The sequence below is a fragment of the Pristiophorus japonicus genome, unplaced genomic scaffold, assembly GCF_044704955.1.
Source record: "Pristiophorus japonicus isolate sPriJap1 unplaced genomic scaffold, sPriJap1.hap1 HAP1_SCAFFOLD_2309, whole genome shotgun sequence".
Classification (NCBI taxonomy): domain Eukaryota; kingdom Metazoa; phylum Chordata; class Chondrichthyes; family Pristiophoridae; genus Pristiophorus; species Pristiophorus japonicus.
This window is the reverse complement of record NW_027252025.1, coordinates 10001-27520: the sequence shown is the minus strand read 5'-3', so window position 1 is coordinate 27520 and position 17520 is coordinate 10001. Positions and strand designations below refer to the sequence as shown.

General features: G+C 46.9%; 1 protein-coding gene across 1 annotated transcript in view; it reads right to left on the bottom strand.

The window, feature by feature from the left end:
• Positions 1 to 1073: 1073 nt before the first annotated feature.
• Positions 1074 to 17520, bottom strand: part of LOC139245685 (uro-adherence factor A-like) — a gene marked incomplete at both ends in the record, with an annotated part of 17612 nt that continues 1165 nt past the window's right edge. Inside the window, 3 exons of the mRNA XM_070871247.1 lie at positions 1074 to 2817; positions 7160 to 7352; positions 14169 to 14352. Of these exons, the coding sequence (XP_070727348.1) occupies positions 1074 to 2817; positions 7160 to 7352; positions 14169 to 14352 (2121 nt within the window). The remainder of the gene's footprint in view (positions 2818 to 7159; positions 7353 to 14168; positions 14353 to 17520) is intronic.

Here is a 17520-nt window from a genome sequence, read left to right as displayed (position 1 = left end):
TTAAGAGGCCAAAATTGAAGCAGCGCAGAGATCTCGGAGGGCTGTAGGACTGGAGGAGGGTCAAACAATTTACCTCCTCCATAGACTCCAAACATCAACATGTTGAATGTAAACTATGAATTTTCTATCTGCCAGGATTATCTGGATTATCCTTTTAAAGCGGCTGCATAATTTACCTCTGTTCAGTTATCAATACCATCTCCATATATGCTCCTGTCCTCCTAGACAAAATACGTGTGCCCAGTTTAATATCCATGGTTGGATTTCACTGGAGAATCAGGTTGAGAAGCCATTAAGTAACAGGATCCTTTTGCACAGGGACTGCTAGAGGAAGAGAGGCAGAATGTAAAAAAATAAATCCTGCTGGGGAGTCAGTGTCAAATGCAGCCATGTTTTTTTAACCCATGGACCCTCTACAGAACAGGAAGAAAAATGTCATTATAAACTGGCAAATGGAAGGGCTAACTGACCAACAGGCTGAGGATTCACTCACTCTCCAGGGCCTCGGTTCATTGGACATTTTACAACTGTAGCAGCCGTGTGAAGCGAGTTCATTTTGCACTGACACAAAGGAGTCGTGTATTTCAAAGTCAGGGTCCAATTTGACTTTGGAGAAAGACTACTTCGTCTCAAGATGTCCCACCGACCCTACAGTTGTGGCGTGAATACAGCCAGAGAGCTCTGCTCAGTTTTGTACACTCCTCCCTCCCCAAACTGGAAGCAACATTAAGTTACTGAAGAATGAGATAGTCAATCTGGTGGTGACTATCTACACCCTGCTGCCCTGTCACCACTTGGCTTCAGTACATGGTCAACATCCTGTCCAAACATGTGGAGGGAAAGCCAATTTCAGTAAGTGAATTTTGTCGTGTACAGAAATAGTTGAGAGCACTGTGGATCCTTAATTCACAGCCTCCAAATACACACAATTTTGCTCTCTTATGCACAAATGTCACTCTCCTCAAATGGGTTAATCATGATTTTTTTTCTTTCAAAAAAAACAAACAAAGCACGAAAACAATACAACATCGAAATCCAACGAGGTTATACTCTGTCACAGCACATGTGTTTACCTTTCAAACCAACTGTCTCCAAATTCCCATTTGCATCCAGCACCGTGTTAAATTCCCGATCAGTAGGACTCTGCATCGTTTTTGTATCCAAAGAAATAGCGTCAGCCTTCTCACCCCCAAAGAAAAAATTTTCATTTCTGCCATTTGCTTCACTTGCCAATCCATTAGCTTCCGTCGCCCAGTCATCCTCCTCATCCGCACTTGAAGGCTTCCCATTTTGTTGAAACTGATCTTCGGATTCTGAAGAGCTGTTCACCATGTAATCAGCAGGTTCCTCAACTATACTGAGCAGTACTTCCTGGTTTGGGGAATACACAAGTGCATCACTGGATTTGGGCAAGTATTCCAATGTCTTTTTGGCTCCTTTCAGTCCATCACCTTCATTAAGTGCCGTTGGGCTTTCCAATGCGGCTGGCAACCAAGGCGGCGGCTCTTCCTCCGAGATGCACTCGGACAACAATTCTTCGCCGTCCTCATTCTGAGAAGCTCCATTCTTTAAATCCGCTATCGATTGGATTTCGGTTGGCAAAATGTGGTCGTCACCCAAGCTAGAATCAGAAGCGGTTTCTAGCAATGCGTCAACTTGTTTAGACCACTCGTCATCGCAGGGGCAGTCCGTTTCCAACTGGTCATCCACTTGTTCAGGCTCACTTTCTAAAATATTTAAAGGTGCCACCCCTGACGCAGCGTCACTCTCTTCATATTCCTCAAGGTCACTGAACGAATGCGGCATTTCAGACACGTCCAGGTTCTGCGCTGGTTCTTCCTCTTCAGTCGTTTCGTGCATCGCTCCTTCGCACTCCTCACCTGAATCACAAATCAAGTCCAGTGAATTTACACACGTTTTGTCAAGAAAACCATTTTTTACCTCGAGGCCAACTCCAACGCTAGTCGGGTCCATGTGCGAGCCGTCAATGTCTGCACTGGACTCTTCATTGTTTGTCTCCACATCTACCTTCACTTCCCCAATCAGCTCAATGAGTGGAGGACCGTCATTGTCTGGTTGTACAGCTTGACAATCTGTCGCCTGGACATAGCCCTCTGCTGGCCCACTTTCATCACTCTGGGTATTTTCATCAGTGGCCAATCCAACACGTTCTTTGGCTTCTTCCGGCTTAGTTTCCTCAATCGGAGCAATCGCCCCCTCTGCTTGATCAAGAATTTTCACAGAGTCTATTGTTTCGCTGCCAGGGTTACTGCTATTTACAATCGTCACAGTGTCCACCGTCTCCTTTGGAGGGACATCTTCTTTGAGCGCACACTCTTGACTGGAATGCAACTCTTCAGATGATTTCAGAGTTTCCACGTGAACATTGTCACAGGACAGACTGCTTTCATCACATTCTTCATCAGATTCATTCCGCACAAGGGCATAGTTAGCTGCTATAATCCCAGAGTCCACCGCTAACCTTGATTCTTCCCATTGTCCTCCAAGCTCCGGATCCGTGCACACAGCTGCATTACTGGTTGCTTTGTCCTCCAGCTTCACCTCAGCGATAGTTTTTTGACCATTAGTAATTTCTGCCTTAGGACACCAGTTAATCAACTCTTCATCAGTTGGCATACTGCCCTGTGGGGTCGATTGCAGACCAGCAGACTGTTCGCCAGGTATTTCGGTTAGTGTTTGTGCAATTATGCAAATGCTCTTGGACTTACAGTCCTCTTCATTCTCTTCAGTTCTTAATGGTTCAACAGGTTGTGTTAGTCTGGGCTGTGACTGAAGGGACGGCGCAGAAGGTGCATCCTATTTCAAAATATAAGAAAAATAGCAATAAATTGTTGAACGATTTTGATAAATGTAGTGCTATGTTGAGATATACTAGTATATTAAGTGTTATCACCAGGCTTATTGACCATATTGGTACCAGTACAGTCTCACTTAAGTCGGTCGATTTCCCACGGGACACTCTTGTGCTGTTTTTGTTTCACAAGTGGTGCATCTGTGCAAAGCAGCTCTGCTTCACTTCACACCAATTCTAAAATCATCATCTAAATCTGGAACTCAGACTCCAGGGAGTTTCAATCCTCTTTGCTCACAATTCAGGTTGGGCCCCGACTCCGGATCTGCATTGCAAATTTAGTGCGCGAAGCACAAAGCACTTCACAGAGTTCCAGTGTAAACACAGCGTTAATTCAGGACCTCAAATTGATCCCAAAACGAGTGATGGACCCATCACCACCCCAAGTGCTTCCCTCTAGTGTTCTCCATTACACCCCATTAGTGTTCAACATCTTCCCCACCCCCTCAGCATTCTACATCTCCCCCCCCACCCCCGTGTTCTACATCTCCCCCACCCACCGCCACCCCTCCCCCCATGTTCTCCATCTCCCCCCCACCCCTCCGCCCGTATTCTCCATCTCACCCCCCCCACCCCCGTGTTCTACATCTCCCCCCCCCCCTCCTCCCATGTTCTCCATCTCCCCCCCACCCGTGTTCTCCATCTCCCCCCCACCTCTCCCCCCCCACCCCACCCCCCGTGTTCTCCATCTCCCCCCCCACCCCTCCGCCCGTGTTCTCCATCTCCCCCCACCTCTCCGCCCCACCCCCCGTGTTCGACATCTCCCCCCCCACAGCGTTCTACCCCTCCCCCACAGCGTTCTACATCTCCCCCACCGCCACACCCCTCCCCCACAGCGTTCTACATCTCCCCCCGTCCCCCAGTGTTCTACATCTCCCCACCACCACCCATGTGTTCTACATTTCAAGATGCTCTCCCTAAACTTGAAAGAATGAATCGTTCAACTGCTACTGTGTTTTTCATTGTTCCAAATTATGGTGAAAATTTCACCCCTCCCCACTCCCAGTATCACAATCAAGGTTATCATTTTACACTAATATATTGTATTTAATATTAGGCCACAATGTAATCCTATTCAACCAGACACCAATCATAAAAACACAACTGTTGCCCTGAATAAAAGGGACATCTGGTTGTTCTTAGCAGTGAATTCTCCACACTATAAACCATAATAGTGCTGGTAATTGTGAACAATTACCACAATCATTAAACAGACAAATAATTAGCATGGGCTTGGACAAAACCAATATCCCAGTTGTGAAGATAGATTACAGTTGGACATGTAAAACCCTTAAGTACAGCGCCATCTGTTTGCCCTCTTTCTGTAATTACAAACGCTGGTCCTTGCTAATTATACCTGACCAGCATATTAACATGTCCTTGATTTGGTCATGTTAAGAAAAACAACAGGGTCAATGGTAAACAATGAGCTTAGTAAGATTAACTATTGCTCTTGTAAAGATGATTTTTCTGTCTCGATGGCTCAGATCACTGTGTAGTCTGGAACCGAACCGGTACAGACCGCGGTGTTCCGAGTTTGCTCACTGGACTATGCGGAGCTACCTCGCGGTGAAGATCAAAACCAGAGCTCTACATCTAACCCATGCTCCTGGGCTAGGGAAAGGAGAATTGGGGGTGGGCCGGGGGGAGTGAGAGCGAGTGAGAGAGCGAGTGAGAGAGCGAGTGAGAGAGAGAGCGAGTGAGAGAGAGAGCGAGTGAGAGAGCGAGAGAGTGAGAGAGCGAGAGAGTGAGAGAGTGAGAGAGTGAGAGAAATCATCCAGGACCCCTGTTCCTGAGTACTGTTGTGACCCCACCACGAGCTGGTGCAGGTCAGTGATTGGAGTGTGAGCAGATACAGCAGGAGCAGCGACAGCAGGAGCAGCGAGCGACTGTGGAGTGATGTGATCGGGGTCCAGGAGAGGCATGAGTTTGGGGCCAGGGGCCCAGGGGCAGCACGAGCCAGCCCACACTGCGATATGAGTGCGTACTAGATCCGTGCAGCAGAGCTGGTCTCCAGGCGTCTTGGATAACCCTTGCCACTGGACCAAGACCTAGCTCTGTCAAGCCCGTGTGGTGGCTGATGTGCACGCACAGGCATCTTCCACCCTTCAGGATGTGGTTCAGGACTGGAATATCAGGTCCTTCATTGAAACACCTGTGAACTCATCCTTTGTTGGCGTGGAAGCAAGTCATCCTCGAGGGACTGCCTATGATGATGATATGACCCCAGCCATGGTTCAGTGGGTAGCACTCTCACCTGAGTCAGAAGGTTGTGGGTTCAAGTCCCACTCCAGGGACTTGAGCACAAAACCACTCCAGTGTCGTACTGAGGGGGTGCTGCACTGTCGGAGGTCCCGTCTTTCGGATGAGACGTTAAACCGAGGCGCCGTCTGCTCTGAGGTGGACGCAAAAGATCCTAAGGCACTATTTTGAAGAAGAAGAGCAGGGGAAGTTATCCCCGGTGTCCTGGCCAATATTTATCCCTCAATCAACATAATAAAAACAGATGATCCAGTCATCATCATATTGATGTTTGTGAGAGCTTGCTGTGTGCAAATTGGCTACATTACAACAGTGACTACACTTCAAACAGTACTTCATGGGCTGTAAATCGCTTTGGGATGCCTGGTGGTCGTGAAAGGCGCTATATATTTTCTCTCTGCTGGGAAGTCCACACTAGGGCAACTCAGTTGCATTCTCCGATGTCAAGTGATATGCCAACACTCTTGTCTAGGTTCACACAGTATGGCAAGGTGGCTAAGCTGGCACCCATGGAACTGTACCCCAGCAACATGTCAACATCTTGAGAAGGGAAAGGAAGAAAACTGGGAGGGGAAAATAAGACAGTCCTGATGGCCATAAATCCATTTCAGAATCTTGGTAAACAAAAGAAATTTGATTTATTTAGCTGTTATATAATGTCAAGCAATGGATTATTAAAATATCCCATCATCTTTGTACTGGAGGCACAAATAATAGTTGCATAACTAACAATTAATTTCAAAATGGTAGCATAATTATTCATGAACATAATTATTCATAACGGTTGCATAACATAAGAATTAGGGGCAGAAGTAGGCCATTCGGCCCTTCGAGCCTGTACCACCATTCAATATGATCATGGCTGATCATGCAACTTCAGTACCCCACTCCTGCCTTCTCGTCATACCTCTGATACCTTTAGCCATAAGGGTCACATCTAACTCCCTTTTGAATATATCCAACGAACTGGACTCAACAACTTTCTGTGGTAGAGAATTCCATAGGTTCAAAATTCTCGGTGAAAAAGTTTCTCCTCATCTCGGTCCTAAGTGGCTTACCCCTTATCCTTAGACTGTGACACCTGGTTCTGGACTTCCTCAATATCGGGAACATTCTTCCTGTATCTAACCTGTCTAATCCCGTCAGAATTTTATATGTTTCGATGAGATCCACTCTCATTCTTCTAAATTCCAGTGAATATAAGCCTAGTCAATCCAGTCTTTCCTCCCGGGAATCAGTCTGGTGAACCATCGCTGCACTCCCTCAATAGCAAGAATGTCTTTCCTCAGATTAAGAGACCAAAACTGTACAGAATACTCAAGATCTTCTACCTCAACTCCACTTTCCTGCATGATCCTCATATCCCTCGATTCGTCTAGACTCCAAAAATCTATCGCTCTCTGTCTTGAATATACTCAATGACAACCTCCACAGCCCTCTGGGGTTGTGAATTCCAAAGATTCACCACCCTCTGAGTGAAGAAATTTCTCCTCATCTCAGTCCTAAATGGCTGACCATTTATTCTGATACTGTGACCCCTGGTTCTGGACTCGCCAGCCAGGATAATTTGAATAATTAATATTCACAATGGTAAATAATTGATATTAATAGCATATTGCTATTTAACATGAAGATGCTGATAATTCTAGAAAGTTACTCAATGTATGACGGACATTGATTGCTGTAGTTAGTCAACAACTAACAACATGTAAGTGTATCATTGTATCAGGTGAATACCACGATGGTAGAAAGTGAACTAGAAGGATCCTGGTCTTTTATCATCCAGTAATTCCTATGACTAGTTTTATAAGAGACACTAATCACATTAGTTTGCCCCATTTAGTCCTAAATGGCAGTTAGAGAATGATTTATAATTTCCATGTTCTTGTATATAACTGCGTTGCATGTTTAATGCAATTTTAAAAACATTTTTACGCCATGTGTCTTTTAGGGTTGAAGATGTTACTTTTAAGCTTTCAATAACAAGATGACAGAAAAGTCTTTGGGAAGCTGATTGATCCTTACCATTTCGCGTCTGTGTGACTGAATGTATCTTTGCAGTTCACTGATGTTGTGCTCCATGCTGTTGCGCTCGGGACCCTGGGGGTTGTTGATGGTGTACATGTAAACATTCAGGTGCCGTTGGTATCGCACAGAGCAGTCTCCAGAGGAAGCGATCGGTGTTACATCCGCCTGCAGAGCTGCGGCAGAGTTTTGCCTAAAACAGAAGGAGCAGCCAGCATTTAAACATGTTGAAATATTAACTTTGTGCAACTGAAATAACTCTGAGCAAGGTTGGCGCTCCGATGCGAGGTAGCACAGAGCAGTTAAAGCAGTAGTTCAAGGCCTGGCGGCCGCTACTGCTTACAGCTGCCTTCTGCCATCAACGCGGCTGGGGGGAGGTGCCGAGCAAGTGCCAGTTGCTTCCGCTAAAGGTAGGGTGTGGAGGGAACGTCCAAGGTGAATTATCACCAAGCTGCTTCTGTACATGTCCTGTGAGGTTTCCAGCCACTCACTCAATCACAGTTGGTACAGTGTGTCAAGACAAAGAACGGGGAACTGGAAAATAAGTTTAAAGTAAAATACAGGTGCACATCCTCACCAATAAAGACAGCTGTGAAACATTATTTTCAACCAGATGTGCCACTCCCTCCCAGGAACACTAATGAGCCATTGCCGCTAGCGCTGGCTTTCCAGACAAGGCTCCAAGGTGGGACCAGGCAAAGGACAGAAGATTGACATCTTCATCAATGTGTAGCATCAGCTTGGCCCAGTGGCAGCACTTTCACCCAAGTCAGAAGGTTGTGGGTTCAAGTTTCAGGTTCCCTTCCAAGTTACACACCATCCTGACAGACATATATCACTGTTCCTTCATCGTCGCTGGGTCACAATCCTGGAACTCCCTCCCCAACAGCACTGTGGGAACACCTTCACCACACGGACTGCAGCGGTTCAGAGGTGACGGCTCACCACCACCTTCGTGAGGATAACTCGAGATGGCCAATAAATGCTGGCCTTGCCAGCGACGCTCACAATCCGAACGTGAATTTAATACAAAGCCCACCTACTGGTTTTGATCAGCTAAGCTAGGCTTCTGAGCAGTACTGGGGGAGTGTAGCAGTGACAAGGACATCATCTTTCAGATGAGATGTTAAAGAGAGACCTTGCCAGCCAGTTCAAATGGACATAAAAGATCCCATAACATTATTCAAAAGAGCAGAGAATGCTCCTGGGCACCATTTCTCCCCCAACCAGCGTCACCAAAAGCAGCTTCCGATACATCGATCATTCATCGCATTTGTGATCTTGTTGAACACTGTGTGAAAGTTGGCTGTCACCAATAGGGAAAAGTAACTACAGAAGTAATTCGTTCGATGTGAAGCACTTTGGGATGTCTTGTGGATGAGGTAAGACAAGAGCCAGCTTGCTCGCTCTTCCTGCATTGCTTGAAAAACATTCCCACCCCTCTCCTTTACGAAACTGCCCCAGACCATTCTAAAACAGTTGAAAGGATCACGACACTGGTTGTAAAGCCTTACCATACCCCACTCCGAGTTCCCCTCCCTCCTTCCTCAAAGGGGTCTTTAAACTCTATTTTGGAAGTTGCTTTGAAATTTTCCCCAATTTCTCATTACCGCATCCTTAACGCCAATTCAAGGCAATCTGCTTACTTCTGAAACCTATCTATAAACGAATGAAAGGCACTTTATGGGAGAGTAAAAACATCTGGAAATGAACTGGTGCCTGATCCAGTGTTCCTTTTAAGCAGATATTCCATTCCTCTCGAGGATGTCCAGCCCAATTACCTGGTTTCTACCTGATTCTGCAAACATTTACACCCAGGCCGAAGGTACCCCTTTTTGTTGATGTTGGCCAGCTATGCATCAACACATTCAAACACACCGTTTGGTTCTGGCAAGAATTTGGCTGCATTCAGAGATTTTCTATTTATGTGCAATGTCATGTGAAGCATATTTATATATATTCTGATGTACTACAGATGGCGTGTGTATGCATACGCAGTACCCTTAAATCAGTGCAGACGGAAAAATCTATTCAGTCAGACAACTCAATGACAGCCAGGAGGTGTGGATCAAAACTGAAGTCTCAACGCAGCTACAGTCTCCGAGTTAATAATGTTTCATGATTTAATTTTGTTAAACATTAACTGAAAAATTATTGTAAATTAGTTCAGAGTTGAGAGTTCTTATTAGCTATCATGAGTAGGGCTCACTGCAGTGTATCTATTCTTCCACCCCAATCCACTGAATGTGAGAGCGTCGTTGCAGTTATGAACATGATGCATCCTGGAGTATCACTCACTGTTAGTCAGTAAGGGGGTGCAACAAGATATGTGCTTAATGAGAACTGGGTAACACACTAAATTAACAGAACATCCTTTTCTAGGCCAACACTCCTGTGCAGTGCTGAGGGAATGCTGCACTGTCGGAGATGCCTTCTTTTGGATGAGACGTTAAACCAAAGCCCCGTCTGCTCTCTCAGGTGGATGTAAAAGATCCCGCGGCACTATTTCGAAGAGGAGCAGGGGAGTTATCCCTGGTGTCCTGGCCAATATTTATCCCTCAATCAACATAACAAAAAAAACAGATTATCTGGTGATTATCACATTGCTGTTTGTGGGAGCTTGCTGTACGCAAGTTGGCTGCCGCGTTTCCCACATTACAACAGTGACTACACTTCAAAAGTACTTCATGGCTGTGAAGCGCTTTGAGACATCCGGGGGTCGTGAAAGGCGCTATATAAATCCAAGTCTTTTCTTTCTTTTTTTCATGATCACCAGATATTCCAAAGCACTTGACAGCCAACCAAGTACTTTTGAAGTGTAGTCACTGTTGTAGGAAACGCGGCAGCCAATTTGCACATAGTAAGGTTCCACAAACAGCAATGAGATAATGACCAAATAATCTGTTTTTGTTATGTTGGTTGAGGGATAAATATTGGCCAGAACACTTGGGATAACTCCCATGCTCTTCTTTGAACATGGTGCCATGGGATCCTTTACATCCACCTGAGAGCAGACGGGGTCTTGGTTTAACGTCTCATCCAAAATTCGGCACCTATAACGGTGCAGCACTCCCTCCAGTACTGCACTGGAGCATCAACCTAAATTGTGTGCTCAAGTCTCGAGAGTGGGATTTGAACCCACAACCTTCTGACTCAGAGGCGAGAGCGCTACCAATGGCTGGCACAAAAGCTCTTTCAGGTAACCAATGCTACATGTAAAATTAACTTCCAGTTGTAAAAATGGTTGGTTAATGGTCATTCATTAACTACATTATCTTTCATACATCTGATTAACTGACCATACATGTTACTGTTGTCTGTGGCACCATATTCTGCCCCAAACTCACTGCCATATTTATCTACACAACAGTAAGGGCCCAAGTTTCCACACGCGCCTAGAATGGCGCAGTCCCGACCTGGACGCCCGTTTTTCGCGCCACAAAGGGCGCCTAAAAAAAATCCTCCATATTCTCCACCTCCCTGCAGGTCCTCTGGCCCTCGGCGCAGCGCAGCACGAGCTGTAGGGGGGCGGAGCCAGGTCCCTGCGCCGAAAACAGTGCCGGGACCTCTGCACATGCGCGCTACAGTGGGCACGCAAGTGCAGTAGCTCCAGGCGCCCGAAACTGTGTGGGAGGGGCCCGAAGCACGCAGCCCCTAGCCCTGGCCGAATGGCCTCACTGGGGCTGCGTGAATAAGGCTCCTCCCACTTCCCTCCCCCCACCCCCCCGCCTCCGGACCAGACCCGACACCCGCTCCCCCCCACGACTGGACCCGCGCTCCTGTTCCCGCTCCCCGCCTGGATCCGACCTCTCTCCTCTCTCCTCTCTCCTCTCTCCTCTCTCCTCTCTCCTCTCTCCTCTCTCCTCTCTCCTCTCTCCTCTCTCCTCTCTCCTCTCTCCTCTCTCCTCTCTCCTCTCTCCTCTCTCCTCTCTCCTCTCTCGACCCAACGCCACCTACCTGTAAATCTGGTGCTGGGGACGGGCCCTGCCCGAAGTCTCGGGCCGGCCCGTTCAGCCTTCGGTCCCGAAAGGCCTGCCTGAAGCACTTTCACACAGGTAGGAAGATGGTTTATTTAATCTTTTCTTTGCTTATAAATGTTTATTCAGGTTGGATTTATTTGTATAATATTTGTATAAGTATAAATAAGGATTTATTATAGAATTTAATGACTTCCCTTTCCCCCCCCCCCCACCTCGTTCTGGACGCCTAATTTGTAACCTGCGCCTGATTTTTTTAATGTGTAGAACAGATTTTTTCAGTTCTACAAAAATCTTCACTTGCTCCATTCTACTTTAGTTTGGAGTACGTTTTCACTGTGGAAACTTTCAAATCAGGCGTCAGTGGCCGGACACGCCCCCTTTTGAAGAAAAAATTCTGTTCCAAAGTAGAACTGTTCTACCTGACTAGAACTGCAGAAAAAAAAATGTCGAGAATTGCGATTTCTAAGATAGTCCGTTCTCCACCAGTTGCTCCTAAAAATCATGTGGAAACTTGGGCCCCATTTGTCTTTTGTACATGAGGTGCATTTTTGAGAGATGCAATTAAGGTGCTGTATCAAGGCACATTTTTATTTTCAAGACCAGTAATCATCTAACCGTGAGTGGAGAGAGGGGTCAAACCAAAACCGGTCCAATTCAAATTGTAGCTGGGGAACCTCAAGACAATCGTGGTCGACAGTGGAGGGCAAATGTGGGTAAAATGATCAGAGTCTTCATGTAGAGCAAATACCTTAATCGGGTCAGAAGTATATAGGAGCAGCTGCATTCGTAACTCAAGAGAAAAAAACATATCGGCCGTTCCTTCATCGTCGCAGAGTCAAATTCCTGGAACTGCCCCCCTAACAGCACTGTGGGAGCACCTTCACCACACAGACTGCAGCGGTTCAACAAGGCGGCTCACCACCACATTCTCAAGGGGCAATTAGGGATGGGCAATAAATGCTGGCCTTGCCAGTGACGCCCACAACCCAGGATCAATTGTTTTTTTTTAAATTAACATTTCAGATGTAAATCTATGAGCAACAACAACGCCTTTAACATAGTGAAACGTCCCAAGGTGCTTCACAGGAGTATTATGAGATAAAAGCAGAATACAGAGTTCGAGATGTGAAACAGTAAGGGCAAACAAAGAAAAGGCCATTTAGCAATCAAAACTACTCTTAAGGGGCCTGACAGGGTAGATGCTGGGAGGATGTTTCCCCTGGCTGGGGAGTCTAGAACTAGGGGTCAGAATTTCAGAATAAGGGGTCGGCCATTTTGGACTGAGGAGTTGGAAAAAAGTCTTCACTAAAGAGTTGTGAATCTTTGGAATTCTCTATGCCGGAGGGCTGTGGATGCTCAGTCATTGAGTATATTCAAGACTTTTGGATGTTAAGGGAACCAAGGGATATAGGGATGGTGCAGGAACATGGAGTTGAGGTAGGTGGTCAGCCATGATCTGATTGAATGAATGGCGGAGTAGGCTCGAAGAGCCGAATGGCCTACCCCTGCTTCTTATGTTCCAGCATTCTAACTTTCCCAGTCTACCACTGAAACACATTTTGAATACAGCGTGCATCTCTGCTGCCCTGTCTGGCAGATATAGGCCATCTCCTTAGACTTGTTCCTGGTCTCTGCAACCCATTGAGAGCTCGCACAATCTTTTGTAATGTGGTGACCAAAACTATACTTAATACTCCAACTGTGGTCCAACCAGTGCATTATAAATCTCAGCATAAGCTCATCAGACTTTGATTCCCCTTGTGATGTCAGCTTGGCTCAAATCGGCAGCACGCTCACCTTTGAGCCAGGGTTCGAGTCCACAACCTAGGCCAACACCTCAATGCAGTATTGAGGAAGTGCTGCATTTTCGAAGTGCCGTCTTTTGGACGATATGCTACACCGAGACCCCCCCCACCCCCGCCGCCCACTCCCATGTACCTATTGAGGTGGACAGGAACGATCCCATGGTACCAATGAGAGAGAGTAGGGAATTCTCCCAGTGTCCTGGCCAACATTCCTCACTCAATCAATACCACATTATCCATTCATCTCATTTGTTGTATGCGGAACCCTGCCTATAAGTTGGTTGGCACATTTATCTACATAACTAGTGACTGCACTTAAAAGTATTTCATTAGATGAGGGAATCAAGGGATATGGGGCGAGTGCAGGAAAGTGGATTTGAGGTAGATCAGCCATGATCTCATTGAATAGCAGAGCAGGCTTGAGGGGCCAAATGGCCTGCTCCTAATTCTTATGTTAAGTGGTTTGGAATGTCCTGAGGACAATAAGGTGCTATCCAAATGCAAGTCTGTTTGCTCGTTCTGCTTGTATATCCTGTCCTTTCAGACGCTAACTAACACACTTGCTCATATCTTTGGTTTTGTTGCAAATTCCTACAATTGCTGTTTTTGTCTTGGCCAGGTTTTTACCCCAGCAATAACCTCAACGCTTCAAACACCGAGGAAGGTGTTTACTGTGAAGGCAGATGTCGTGCAGCGCTTGTGGTTCAGACTTCCTCCCAGGGTTGCAGCACCGCCCTGCACCTGTAGCAAACTGTGCAGCTGCACCAGAAACCCCAGATGCAACACTTATCGCCAACCTGTAACCCGATATTTCGCAGTTCACATCACGGGGTCCTACCTCACGATTCTGAAATATCTCATTACCTTGCTTAGAATAACCTGCACCTGTAGTTTGGCACCAGCCCTGTACCGTGCCGCTAATGACAGTCTTCAAAACAAGCACAGGCACCGTTCCTCCCCACTCCCACAAAAATGTCAAACTATAATTAATACATTGCTTAGCGACTGAATTGAATGGGTAAAGGATCACTAGACGCAATGACGGCAGGAGAATAATCGTGTTTTCTCTTCACTCACTAAGCAGGTTTTTGCAAAAAGTAAGAGCTGGTGACATTAATTGGCTTCAGTTTGGAACGACAGTTGCACAAGGCTTACGGTGTCGGCCAGAAAGCACATGAAACCCTTCATGCAGACAAGACCTTTTCAGAAGTAGCGAACACTTACTGCGTGAAAAGCTCCTCGAGACCATGGAAACCCCTCTGTGTGGCAAGGTTGATGGGCGTGGCCCCATCAAGGTTGGCGATACCCAGAGCTTCTTGTCCACCTGGCTGCTGCAGCAGGAATGAGGCTAGTCTTGACAGACCCAGCCTCGCTGCGAAATGCATCAACGTTTCCCGAGGGATGGAAGCTGAAAGAAAAACAAACACACACACGCACACACAGAAGATCAGTATCAGTTTCACTTTGCTGCCTTAGATTAAAGAATCAAGCTTGCATTGAAGTAATGCCTCATCACATCGCACAACACCATCAAAACAATGGATTATTTTTTGAACTGCAGTGTTTTGTTGGCAAACTTGGTCACTGACTTTTGCACAGCAATACTCCACAAACAGCAAATGAATGAGTAACTGGACAGATCTGTTTGTTTTGGTGGTGTCCATTGAGTGAGGAATACTTGCCAGGATGTCAGAACTCCTTTGCTTTTGACTGAACATGGCCATGAGCTCTTCTACATCTCCCCCGAGAATGGCAGGAGGGGGCCTCAACTTAACAGCATTTCCGACAACGCAGCGCTCCCCCCATTATCAGCCTAGATTATGGGCTCAAATCCGCAGCATGGCTTAAACCAAGACGCGAGAGCGTACCAACGGAAACTCACTGCCACTTAAGGTTTACGAGGATTGTACCTTTTTTTAAAAAAAGGAACCATTTCATCTATTTTGGGAGTTAAGAGGAAATGGTTTGAGAGAGAAAAGGAACGTTCACTCGGAGCTGCGTTATTTGCAGATGTACTTTTTGTTCTCTCCTCCTCTCCTGAAATCACAAGAGTTTTGTTGGGATATGATGATATCATATACACCAGCAAACCTTTGAAACCCCCATCCAGTGGCTATTCTTCATGGATGGTTGGACAGGCTATTCAGCCTTCGTGGGTTTCCCAGTCCAATCTCACCCTGTCCTCAGCTGATGTCTCTTCTCTTAGGCAATCCCTCGAAGCAAGGATGACTTTCTCCCACGCCAAAAAGGGATGAGTTCACAGGTGTTTCAAAGAAGGACCTAATATTCCAGATCCCGAACTACATCCTGAAGGGTGGAAGATGCCTGTGCGTGGATTTTATTTAACGTGTGGTGGCCGTTGCACATCACACGGGCTTGACAGAGCTAGGTCTTGGTCCAGTGGCAAGGATTAACCAAGACGACTGGAGACCAGCTCTGCTGCACGGACCTAGTGTGCACACATATCGCAGCGTGGGCTGATGTCCATACACACACGCACTTTGCATCAGCGATCACTTCACAGCGATCAGGGGAAGGAACCCTGGCTGATTCCTCCTCCCATCAGCTCCCCTCTACTGCCGCAAGCTGAGGTCAATTGCAGTAGCCCCAGCCAAGATTGGCCATCGCAGGTTGGGAATCATAACTTGTACCTTCTGATCCAGATAGCTTAGCACTTACAGGTGTATTAGCCCTCCAGCCCAGGGCATCAAGCAAGCCCTCAAAAGACTGAAGTGCAGAATGATTATCTCTAGTTTTAGATCTAACCAGAGCGGTTATGGATTGAATCAACAGGCAAGTACACTGTAGCCTGCTTAAAATTAATAATTTATTTGACAATGAAACACTATCGCTTTAAGGAGGCTATCTGACTAAGTGACCTCCCCAGCCAAGTCAGGAGGTTTTAAACCTTCCATGGAAGGGGCTCCCCTCCCTCGCTCCCCCACCTCGCTCTCTCTCCTCTAGCCCCCCCACCCTCTGCCGCCAACCCTCTTCCAGATGAAGGTGCTGACTCGTTTTCAGGTACTGTTCCATGGGTCTCAACTGCCTTCTGGTGCCTCCCTGAAGCGGCCATTTTGCATGTGCTGATGTCCAGTGAGCTTTGGCAAGATGTTTGACTGTCGGGGGGGGGGGCATCACAGCTGACCCGGCTCCTGTTCCCACTCCACACAAGCGTTTTCCAGCAAACGCTGCCAGACAGTGACCAAGGTCAGCAAACCTGCCACATTTTTAACCTCCTCAACCCCAGGGGCACAACCACCAAGTGTGGCAGTCCCAATTCAGCACAGAATGGGATTCGAAAAGCTCCATTTCACACTGGTCAGCGAGCCCTGAGGCTGGATGGGGAGATCACCGGATGACTTTAAATGGAGGCTATGGTGGCCCCAGGAAGAGGGCAGCAATTCGCTTGGACGTCAAGAGTATAGCTGTCCACTGTCAACCGGGCCAACACTGCTATAGTTCGTTTACCCTACAGGCACATATTCTTCAATCATCAGATCAGCCACAAACCGGTGATGAAGTTTATTAACAGTGACAGCTTTAATAGACCCACCGAAGCACCGCCAAAGATATCCTCCCCACTGAACCACCCAAACCACCTTCTTTACCACTCACCACCACAAAAAGAATGGGCCGTACTGGGTACACACCCCTATTCTCCAAACCGTGGTGATGAATCTGCTCTAGGACCATTTGTCAACATCACAGTCATTAAGTAAACCATGAAGCAAACTGGATAACCGCCAACAGACAATCGAGAGCGAGGACCACGGATTTCAGACTGTTACCAGCAAAAGGGTATTTCTCACCCCTGCCTTACTGCATTATTTTAAGAGACAAACAAACTGGCACTGTATCCCAAACAGCACTGTAAAACATAGGGGCCAATTTTCCACATTGTCGATTTTTGGCGCAGTTGTAGAGGTACGTCTGATTTTTTAGTTGCAAGTTTCGCCGGAACAAACTTTCATTTTGGAGCGGCACAGATTGTCCTTAAGCTCGGTGGGTGGAGCTTAATGTTGGCGCCGAAATACTGAGGTTGCCAGGGTAACGAGGGACACACTGAAGGGCTGAGACTGCAAAGTGGAACATACAAGATGCAGCAAGACATGAGCAATTGTAGAGTCCTGGCCGAATGCACCCCCCCACCCCCCTGTTGTTATGCTGGGCCGAATGGCTCTCCTCCACCCCCGGTCGCGCCTATCCCGGGCCGAAAGGCCCCCGCTCCCTGCCTGCTGCGCCTATCCCAGGCCGTGGAACTCAATCTTCTGTGCCGATTTTCTTAAGCCATCGTACGATTTTTCGGAATGATGCACTGCGCCATTTTTGGAAAAAATTCACGTTGGCCAAACTTACTTAAATGGCCAGAAATGGTGCTGCCAACAGCCGGCACCCCCAGTGACATCAAAAAATTGGGAACTAAAAAAACATTGGCCATTAGTTTACGATGGCGCAGAAACCTTGGCGAAACGTGCAGATTTTAGTTTGCTCCAAAAAGAACAGCGGACGCCAAAAAAAACGGCGCAGAATGGTGGCGAAAATAGGCTTTCAAATGGCTATCCCCAGATACCAGCAA